Source organism: Propithecus coquereli, unplaced genomic scaffold (genome assembly GCF_000956105.1).
Source record: "Propithecus coquereli isolate 6110/MARCELLA unplaced genomic scaffold, Pcoq_1.0 Scaffold19, whole genome shotgun sequence".
Taxonomy (NCBI): domain Eukaryota; kingdom Metazoa; phylum Chordata; class Mammalia; order Primates; family Indriidae; genus Propithecus; species Propithecus coquereli.
The window spans coordinates 8,913,799-8,925,067 of NW_012143856.1; the positions used below are offsets into that span (position 1 = coordinate 8,913,799).

Here is an 11,269-nt window from a genome sequence, read left to right on the forward strand (position 1 = left end):
AATAAATGAACTTCTCAAGTTGCTGAAAATTTACCATAGTATTCAAGCCTGTTTCTGAAAGTTTCATCTCCCCCAGTCAGACAAAAGGCTAAGGAAGGGAAGCATTTATCAAGTTACAGGGAGGACTCCATCTGTTATCTTAGACCTTTGTTACCAAGTGACACAAGAGGAGATACTTGAAGGCAGTTCGAAAGAGTCTTATTTTACAGATTCTTAGTCCAAAGATTTCGAATTGGAGAGAAGCAGCAGCAGCAAAGGAGAAAAGCCAAGTGTGAGTGATGAAGAAACTACCTTCTGACATTTAACCTGGTGAGAACCACTGTCGATGGTGAAGTCGCCTTTTCAGCAGGGATCTGTCTGTTCAGCTTCTATAATAAATGCAGTCAAAGGGGCCGTCCCTTCTCGTTGCTCACAAAGGTCTTGTGTTTGAACTTCGCCCTCAAAAAAGCCATTTCTCATCATGCCAAACCAACAGAAGAAAATCATTTTTTGCACGGCTGGGGTGTTAAGCTTTGCGTGTGCCCTGGGAGTTGTGACAGCACTGGGGACCCCCTTATGGATCAAAGCCACCATCCTCTGCAAAACTGGGGCTCTGCTCGTCAATGCCTCTGGGCAGGAGCTGGACAAGTTCACGGGAGAGATGCAGTACGGGCTTTTCCACGGAGAGGGTGTGAGGCAGTGCGGGTTGGGAGCGAGGCCCTTTCGGTTCTCATGTAAGTAGCAATTGGATTTGAATTATTTAATACTTTAGGCAGACTCTTCCACGTGTTGGAAGGAATTATTTTTAAGAGTCTTGCCATTTCTATTGCAGAACATTTTGAACCGGTGTGAACCATTTGAAATATCTAGGACTCTGAGTGAGCCATTTCTTCTTCCTAGTTTTTATTATTTTACTTGTTTTTATTAATTATTTCATTCTTGCTATTTTTATTATGATAACACATAGTTAATTAGTTATTATGTAATTAAGCTTTTTGAAAATGTAAACAATTAAGATTCTTAAATATTAAGATTTATTAAGAAATTATGGAGTCTTTTTTCAAAAGGGAATATGGGGAAATAGGAAAGTTACAAGAAATTATCTTCGTGACTTTTGTTCTTTAGAAAAGGACCAGTGTCCTGGGTTCCTTAACTAATCCCCTAATCCTACCTGCTTTTCGACTTTGTTCATGATTTTGTTTCCTGTCTCCTCCCTGCCCCCCTTTCCTACTGGGACCTTCAGTGCTGATAAATATTCTGTTTTCATTTTTTGCCAATTTGGAATCAGTTGGCTGTAGAAATTTAAAACTATCTGTTGTGCTAACTGGGAAAGAAATAGATGCCTATTTAGTGTAGAAAATTTGCAACTGATTGACCTTCAAATCATGTAGAGAATATGAGATAGATTTTCCTGTCGTGATTTTGTGAAATGGAAGTGTTATCCGCAGTATTTATAACCTGTTTATCTTAAGAAGAGAATTTTTAAAAAATTACCATGTGAATAGGCAACTTATTAAATGAAAATTAATAAGAAGTCATTTGTTATATCTCTCACAACACACATTCAGAAGTTATTATTATTTCAAAAGGGCTGGTTTGGAACAATCTTACGAAGACACAGTCAGTAAATTACTGCATAAATCACTCTTCAGGAAAGGAGGTTACCAATTGAGGCATTTAAAATGAATTATTTTGTCTGGGTTTTTTTTCCCTCTAGTATAGGTAGAAGACTAAATTAATTGAATTTATTATTAACATATGCAATGTCTAATTAAATTTCAGTGCTGACCTGTTTATATTTCTGCAACATTCCTTATATCTTCTAGCCGTCACTGGGCACCAACCTTCAACTCACATAGGTTACCAAGGGATACGAATTTTCACAGGGCTCCAGAAAATTTCCAAGAATTAGTTTTCAGCTTTTCAACTGAGGAAGTGGATACAAAGTCTTTTCACTGAATGGCTTTAAGTTCATTACAGTAAAGACCTGCTTCGTTTTCCTCCGGAGGGATGGGAGAAGAGAACAAAGCAGAATGGTATGCGATATGCAACTGTATTAAATAACAAAAAAGGGGGAAAAATGAGTGAAATGATTTCACCATGAGTCACTGGCAGCCAAAGTGAGAGTAAAGCTCCTCACAAATGAATTTAGACAAAAGCAGGGAACATATGGTGAATTTTCTGGAGCCTTTGCATTTTCTACAGTGAAACAGAGAAAAGCTTTACTCCTACCACGGGACATGTTTCAAAACAATAATAATACTTTGATATTATTACTATACATTAAGCACTTTATATACTCTGTCTCGTTTAATCCTTAGACAGCCACATTCTTCTGTGGTTCGATGAATGATTTTTGTGGCTGTGTCCTATGCTGATCTTTTAGTGGTCTCCAACATTTTTGGCACCAGGGAGTGTTTTCACGGAAGACAATTTTTCCATGGACCAGGGGTGGTAGCGGGGATAGTTTCGGGATGATTCAGGCACATTATATTTATTGTGCACTTTATTTCTATTATTATTACATTGTAATATATAATGAAATAATTATACAACTCACCATAGGTTGGGGACCCTTGCAGAGGATGAATTTGTTCTAATCAGGTGCCCCCCTCTTCACTTTGTGTGAGGACCGGCAGAGCTGGTGGGGTTTAAACAGAACCCTCACTAATCTCACAGAATTACATTAGTCCCCATAATACCCTGAACATTTTTCTCGTTGCCTAGTGAAGAAACTCTTACAGTTGCTAGTTTGTTCTGCAGTGACAATTCTCTCCATATACTACAGACTATACATGTTAAGTATACTCTATACAGTATGCATGTTAAAATCTCATTCATTTTGGTGAGGCCGGTGAAGTGTATTTAGAGTATAACTTTTTTCTGCCTAAGCATAAAAGTATCTCTTTCAATGCAACATGAGAGAGAGTTGGGAAAACTGTAGAATAAATAGTGCCAACGGGCACCCCAAAGAGCATAATGCTCATTTAAATACACACCTTTAATTAAATAAACATTCACCCTGTCAATGATGTTTCATCAGTGTATCCTTGAAGAAGGAGAGTCCTCTGATACTCTTCCTAGTAGAAAAGGATAAGCCCTATTAATGTAAATAAATAAGTGCTCTAACCTTGCCTTCTCAATAACGGCTTCCTTGGAGCAAAATTCGGGGGCCTCCAGGGAGCTCAGGTGGATGATTCTTTTCTGTTTCTTCCAGAACCCAACTTAGGATTAGAACACAACTCATTTCCTAGAACTTCCCTCTTTCTCATTGTCCCTCTAGAAAGTTATTAAGCAAACACTTGGATTTGCAGAAACTTTCCAGTGTAGGAGGAATAGAAAAGGTAACTTATCAAAGTATCAATCACCTCATGGCCAGTTTTCTTCACGTTGTCATGTTATCATCAGTTAATATGAATTTACACTTCAATTCTGTTGGATTGCTAAATGCTATTTTACTTAACCAAACTTTTCATTTTAGATCAGCATTGGTCAATAGAAATATAATGCAAGCCATAAACACAAGCTACATATGTAATTTTAAATGTTCTTCTAGTAGCCAGATTAGAAAACAAAAGTAAAAGGAAGACAGGTGAAATTAATTTTAATGATATATTTTCTTTAACCCAAGATATCCAGAATACTATCATTTTAACATGTAATCAATATAAAATTATTGAGCTATTTTATATTCTTTTTTTTTTTCTTGGTGCTAAGTCTTTGAAATCTAGTGTGGTATTTTACATTTATAGCACACCTAATTCAGACTAGCCACATTTCAAGTGCTCATTTTAATGGCTACTGGATTGGTCAGTATGGATTTAGATGGAGATTCGCTCTGAATAAATGCACCATCAACAGTGTCCACATTCTAATTTGAATTTTTGCTTGGTTCTGCTGTTAAGTTCTATGTGTGCTATTTTTATGTGCAATGCTTGTGTCACTTTTAAAACCCAGTGATACAGTATAACATGAGAATGAAGAATGGGCCAGAAAAATAATTTGGCAATGTAGTCATGTTTGTTCCTATTAAATGTTCCCTATTGACCACTGTCTCTCTCTTAATTATAACAAGAATCTGCCCTGCCAGCATGCACAGTTATGCTGGGAAAACTTCTGCCTCGTTTACTCTGGCTGATTCTCATCCATTTATGGGTCAGTGGTTCATTTTCTAGAGGTCACTAGCATTCATACCTAGCACACAATTTCATTCATTATAATGAAGGAATGTTTTCTTTTCAAGGCAACACAACTGGTAGGCTTAATTTTTCCCGGTATGTCACCTGTAAAATTTTAATGATGATGTTTAAACTCTAAATGTAGCCATCAAGACAAAAACTGCCAGTTTTAAGCTCAGCGTGTGTGGGTGGGTTTCTGTTTTGGTGGTTTGAAACACTGCAGAACATCATCAAAATATGATACCCAAGAATCATATGGTATTAATCATTCCTAGATATACTGATCTATTCATTGCCAAGGCAGTTCAATGAGCTGGTAAAAACATATGGAATTATTTTTTGAAATGTGGAAAATAAAATTTAGCCAATCATGTATCATCACAGCTTGCAACTTTAGTCATACTTTGAAAAGCATTTTAATTTGGACCTTATGATTGAAAATTCATAAAAAGCTAAACAGAAATTTAGCTTAGAAAAGCAGAGTTTCTTTACTAAATGAGGCATTTGACCCAGATTGGAGAGGATGTTGACGCTCCATCTGTGAGCAAGCAGGTGGCTTCTCAAACATATTTTGAGACAGAATAGTTGGGGCTCAGGTCTCTGTGACTATCACTGAGAGTTGGCACTCTCTAACTCCATGGTCTCCTGAAAGTGTGACTTTGCTCCTGCTGACCTGGGCTGCCCCGGTGACCCACTCGTCACCATCCTGCCCACCCTGCATCTCTCCTATCGCCCTGCCCATGGCAGAACTACCAAGGTCTTTGATGTATCTCCTTCTGATAACACTGCCTGTCTCTCCTCCCTTCCTTAGTGCATAGCCTGTGTAGAAGAAGGTAGGAGGGTTGGGTGGGGTAGGGTTATGGGGGGAACCTAAGGAGTTCTCCTGGGAAGATTACCCGATGTGGGGAAGGGAGGAGGGTGTCACTTGCACCATTTCACCAGCAAGCATGGCATCTCCTGCCTTTAGCTTAGGGGCCCTGTTTCCTAATCTCATTCACCTATTAAAACAGTTCAGCAAATAGAGGTTTTGCTTACCTCCCACTGGGAAAAAAGTGATTAATGAAATAGAAGGTAGTAATGTGTGAGAAGCACTGGTATGAAAGAAAAACCTTCAACTTTTCTCAGCCCAACAATTGTTTTCTCCTCTGTCCCCTCCCCCAGACTTTGATGTTTGCCCTATTCTTTCAAAACACCTGTTAAGTATTTGACAATGTGTATTTCTCTGCAAGATCTTAATCCCCAAGAAGGCAGGGGCTGTGTATTCTTCACCCCAGTATTCCTTCAAATCAGGGCCTAGGACTGTGCATGGCACAAAGAGGTACCTAATAAATGTTTGGTAAACTGACGCTATAGAGGTTAAGCAATCTAGACCTGAGGTATGTCTCTGCCACTCACAAGAGATTAGATCTTGAGCAAATCCTATCACTTCACTGATTTTCAGTTCTTGCATCTGTAAATGGGAGGTAAAACCAGGTGATTTCTAACATCTCTTACAGATTAAATGCTCTCTGATCTATATAATGAGGGGCTGGCTGTTCTAGACAAGGTCCTTCCAGCTTTGAAATTGCATAACCCATCCATCTAGTCTTAGTCACCATCATTAGCTGTGCTGCGTTATGTGGGCCTTTGCTCTGGTCCTCAAAGCTCATGATTTTTAAAGTAAAGTGCTCTGAAATATCTACCATTTATCAGAACCCAGAAGGATTTTGTTATCAAAGTGAATGTTTCTTTTCTTCTCTGTCACAATCTTCTACTTTTTTGTATAGAAAATTGCAGATTAACAAACGGGAAAATGAAGAATGGGATGCTTTGGAATTCTGGGGAGATGGGCAGTGGGTTGCATAGAACAGAAGCAGCTATAACTACCCAAACAATTGAGATGGCATTGTTGAGAAAGCAAAAAAGGAAGCAGACCAAAACAAAGAGAGACCGGCTCCCTTCTTCCTCTAAGTTTTCCTTTCTCTGTTTTTCCTAGGAACTCCTCGTCCATCCTCACTGAGAAACTCCTCTTTCCTAAATCTGATTCCTTAAACTGGTAATAGCAAGAAGTTAGGAATGATCAGTAGGTTTCCTACTCCAAGGGTATTCTTTACTCCAAACAAGAACTTAGCAGAAATTATCCTTCAATTGGTAAGAAATATGGGGAAAATGCTTTTGAGGAAAGGAACTTCTGATTCTCTCTGCTTAGTCCAGAAAAAGAACCTTCATTTCTCCCTTCCCCTAATATTAATAACTACCCTCCAATATTCTTATCCAAAAAAGTCCACAGAATGAGCATTGTTCAAGAATTTGGCATATGTGTGCACATGCACACTCACCCACACCCAGACACCTTCCTTCCCTTTCAGTCACCCCACGTCCTAAGTGGTTGGGGTAGGGAGGAGCAAGCCACTCGCACCATTTCACCAGCAAGCACGGGCTCCTAAGTGCTTGGAGAATGATTGGCCTGAGCATAGCTGGGAGAGGAAGGGGCAGCTGGAAGGGCTGCTTTTGAAGCTCTGGATGGAAAGTCCCGAGTGGGGCTTCTGCAGCTGAACCCAGGTATACGAACTTTATTTATTGGAGGATAACTTCAAAGTTGTTCTCACAAATTTCTGCTGTTTCCTCTTCTAATTTCTGAGGGTAACTCATCTCCAAGGACTTTCAGCCATCTCAGAAGAAACAATGCTTATTTTAGCTTCCCATTTACTGGATTCCTCATGGTTTCAGGCATTTTGCATGTATTATCTCCAAACCTCCCATGGGAAGTGCTATGATGCTATTTCCCCTTGGGCAAATATGGAAAGTAGAAACACAGAGAGATCACAAAATTTCCCAAAGTCACACAGCTAGTAGGTAGCAGACCTGGGATTAAAATTTGAATGCCTGTGATAAATCATGCTCTTTCCTCGGCCACATTTTGCCTCCTTAGAATATGAAAAAACGATACAAAGAGATGAATAAAATGTAAGATCAGCCTTCAGTTTCACCATCTATTTAAAAAATATTGTTAATACCTCACAAGAGCTTGCTTTCCTGCATCCATGGACTAGTACTTGGCCTTAAGACTTGAATTTATTCATTGCCTTTTTATTTCACATTTCAGTGTCCTTGATGGGTAAACCCCAATCTTGGACCTTTGAAGAGTGAAACAGTCAAGGGAAGCCTGTTTAATAATCTGGGCTGAGCAGGTCGTATATTATGCCCAATCTTTGGGTTATGCAATTATATTACATTAATGTTGGCAGATTAAGTTTAAGGCAGAGATATCTGATAGCACAGGTGGTTAGCTGATGTACGATCACTGCCAACTAAAATCTTTGTGGCACGATCCCCAGAGTTAGTTACTTTGACTATAGCAATGATTTCACCACAGCAATTAACAAATGGCAGACTCTTTTCTGAGGTGATGTGAATAGTTTCAGCACAGAGTCAGGGACCAAAGGAAAGGCAGGTACATAGAATTTGATTCATTTCAAAAACTAGTATTTTATTAAGAGCCAAAGGGGATAGAATTGCAGCATCAATTAAAATCTCATTGTTAAAACATGAAGTAAAAAACAAAACCTCACTTTTATCTCTGAAATATATTAGGAACTTCATAAAGCTATAGGCATATTTTTCTAAAACAAAACTCTTATATGTTATACTGACAAATTCGCCTCTCATCTAGTCATGTGGATAAACACCAGACTGGCTGTGGTATGATAAACTCTTATTAGAGGTGTGATAGAACTGACTGAACAGCAAACTTAGTACCTGGCAGGCTAATTCATGCAAGGTTCGTATTTTGCTCCCTCTCGGCAATGTTGTAACTGTGGCAAAGCCATTCTTGGGAGTCATTACCCCAACGTAATCATGCCCCTGTGGATTAGGAGCAGTTAAATGGGTCCTGTTATCAGAGACACATATGTGCCAAAGCAGCTGTCATCCCTAAAGCCACCATGGGTGATTAAGACTCACTGATGGGGCTGCCTCCGAATAGACTAGTCAGGTGGATATGCTTCAGCTGAGAGAAATTCAGGTGTGGTACTGAGAAAATTATATTTTAAATGGTTTTATCAGACCATCAGGTCTCCTCCTTTTAAGTGCTGGGGTCATGGATTTCATTCAGCCTGACCACGTAGCCATCGGAAGCCTGGCTCAATACCTGGATGTGAGATTATGGGTGTTATTAAAGGAGATGAATGCAACGAGCTTATGTCAGAGGATGTCTTTTACTGGATTTTCATAATGACTGGCTGCAGATGGGCTGAGTGGAAAGTCAGATCAAGAGCATTTCTGTAAGAAGAAAGAAATCTTCCCTCTTATTCTCTTTCAAGAAAATGAATAGCTGAGCACCAAGAGGCCAAATACTTTTAAAAAAAAAAAAACACCCTTTTATGTGGAGAAGGACAAGTTGAGAAGAAAAACAGGACCTCTGAAACTACCTTTATAGCTTTAATCTGGGAAGAAATTGCTGCACCATTGCTGACATCATTATCAGAGGCTGCCTGAGTTCTGAGAGCTTCACAGATGGCCTTTTCTGCATTTTACATCTGGCCAGATGAAGGCGAAAAGGGTTGATGAGACCAAAACTATTAGATCAGTGGTCCATAACCCTAGCTGCACTTTAGAATGGCCTGGGGAGCCTTTAAGTCTACCGATGGCAAGGCTCCCTCCCAGACCAATGAATCAGGTTCTCTGGGGGCAGGGCCTGAGCAGCGATGATTTAAAAGCTCCCCTGGTGATTCTACTGGGCAGCCAAGGCTGAGAATTACTGAGGTGGCCAGAAGCCAAGACAGGTGGAATCAGGTAGGCCAAGGGTTAGAAGCCCTGGCTGTTAGGGATGGGGGAAGCCACGAGGAGGAGGGGAGCAGTGAGCAGCAGTGTTTAGCATTGTCTCCACAGTTGGGAGGTTTTCTGGTCAAACTTATGCTGGGATCCTTGGCCTCCATTTCTGTCCTCAGAGGGAATGAGCGACCTGATTGATGAATTTCGGTGAGAACCTGAGCATACTTGGCTCTCAGCCCCGGTGGCTTCCTCTGATTGCAAATCTGCCCACCAGTTTCGGGAGCCTGCTCACCAACTGTTCAGGTTAAAGGAGTCAGCTCTGCCCTTGACGGGGAGGCCTTCAGCTGCCTGCCCTGTCTGTAGCTGTGTGGGTGAAGCTGCCTAATTCAGGGAACTTGGTGGAAGATCTAAGCGTGTTCTCTAATCGTTCTATCAGAAATAAAGCTAACTTTTGACCTCCATCTGCCCGTCTCCTGTGGAAGGGCTCTGCTCCTTCCAAAGAGACTCTCAGGGGTCCTCTTTAGAGATGTGTTATCAGTCTAAAGATCATTTTAGACAAGCCATTACAGAGAATGTCCAAGAAATTGCACAAGAGAAATAGAATCAAGAATGGGCACAATATATCAGACAGCAAGGAAAGTGTGTGACTGGTTTCAAATGAGTAATTAACTATAAATCCAAAGTTCCAGTATTATTTATAGCAATAGTCATATACCTGGTCAGGAAGAAAAAAAGTAAAAATCTGAGCTACAAGATAGAAAGTTTGCCTGAATTCCATGTAACCCAAGGACTCCTATGTCCTGTTCTTTGGTCCCAATGCACAGATACATACTCTGACCACCTGTGGGCCAAATAATTCCCACCCTCAATGATCAATCCGGAGACTCTCACTACATTGAGTTCTTACATTCCCCACTCTTCTCAGGGGAAATACAACCCTCCTGCTGTTCTCATCATGTTAAAAAAAAATCTAGGCAATTACTTAAAATTTACCAAGAGCTTCCACATAAATGAACTCACTTGTGCTTCTCATAAGCTCTGCGCCTTATTTCTATTAGAATCCACACTTGTAGTTAAGGGAACTGAGATATACAGAGACCCACATGCATAGTAAATGGCAAAACCAGAGGAATCCCAAACTTCCCCAACTCCAAGAGCTAGGCTCTGTCCATCCTGCCATGCTGCCTCTCAGTTAACGCCCAGCTGTTTGTTTCCCTTTCTACCAGTTCCTCTGCCCATTTTGCTTTGGTGGTGCATTATATTCCAACCACCTAATACTCCCGCTTAATGCCCTTATGTTAGATTTAGATTGAATTTACCAATTCCTGTTTTAAGATTTGTAGGATAAGAGGTATGACTCTTAGACCAAATCGGTAATAAATTAAAGGATAACAACGTTTCAGGATAAAATATAACAGAAGAATCCAGTGGATAGAAATAAAATAAATTTTAAGGCAAGTGAAATGAAAGCCATATACCTAGGGATATCAAAACACAGATTAATGGCAAGTGATAAAGGAACATATCTGGCAGTTAGTAAAAACAAATACTTTTATCTTATTCTTATTACCCTCCAATGACCTACTGAAAACAGCATGACATTATATATAAGACACAAATTATTTGTAAATTAAAGAGTATACATGCCCTCAAACCCCTCTCCCCAGAAAAGATTATTGGGTGTCTATTATGTGCCTAAGCATTCTGCTAGACTCTGAGGATGTGAGGAATTAGAGAGTATGCTTGTTCAACAACTCAGACTCTAGCAAAAGTGCTTTTAAATAACCAGCCATTTGGAAGAGCTGTATAAGCATATCAGTCAGGATGGGCTAGGTTATATTTTAGTAACAAGTAAGTCCAAACTTCACAGGTTTAAATCAACCAAGACGTGTTTCTTGCTCTCAGCTCATATTTTTCAGAGAACAGCTGGAGGTCCATTCCGGGACACAGCCACCATCTGGAATGTTGACAGTTGTAACAGAGAGAAAGAATTGTGGAGGCTTTCACACTGGCAATTAAATTCTCTGACCCAGAACTGACACATGCCACCTCCACTCATGTTTTATAGGCCGAGGCTTGTTACACAGCCACATCTAACTTCAGAGGGGCCAAGATGTGCAATCCTACCATGAGCTATAGATGGTTGAATACCACTGATTGAGAAAGAACCAGAGCTATAGATAGTTGAATAGCACTGATTATTATCACAATTATTGTATTTGTTAAGAAAGCTCCAAGAAGGAGAGCACAGGGAAATCAGAGGAAAGTTCTTAAAAATGCACTAGATTTCACTAGATGGTATTGAAGAAACATTCCAAGTAAAGTAACAGTATGAGCAAATGTGCGAAGAGCTTATCATG

The 11,269-nt window shown here is 39.9% G+C and overlaps 1 protein-coding gene across 1 annotated transcript in view; it reads left to right on the top strand.

Moving 5' to 3' along the window:
- The first annotated feature begins 418 nt into the window (after positions 1-418).
- The window catches only part of CLRN1 (clarin 1), a 39,524-nt gene continuing 28,673 nt past the window's right edge, over positions 419-11,269 (top strand). The window contains exon 1 of the mRNA XM_012642876.1: positions 419-713. Coding sequence (XP_012498330.1) covers positions 461-713 — 253 coding nt within the window. The 5' untranslated portion in view covers positions 419-460. The remainder of the gene's footprint in view (positions 714-11,269) is intronic.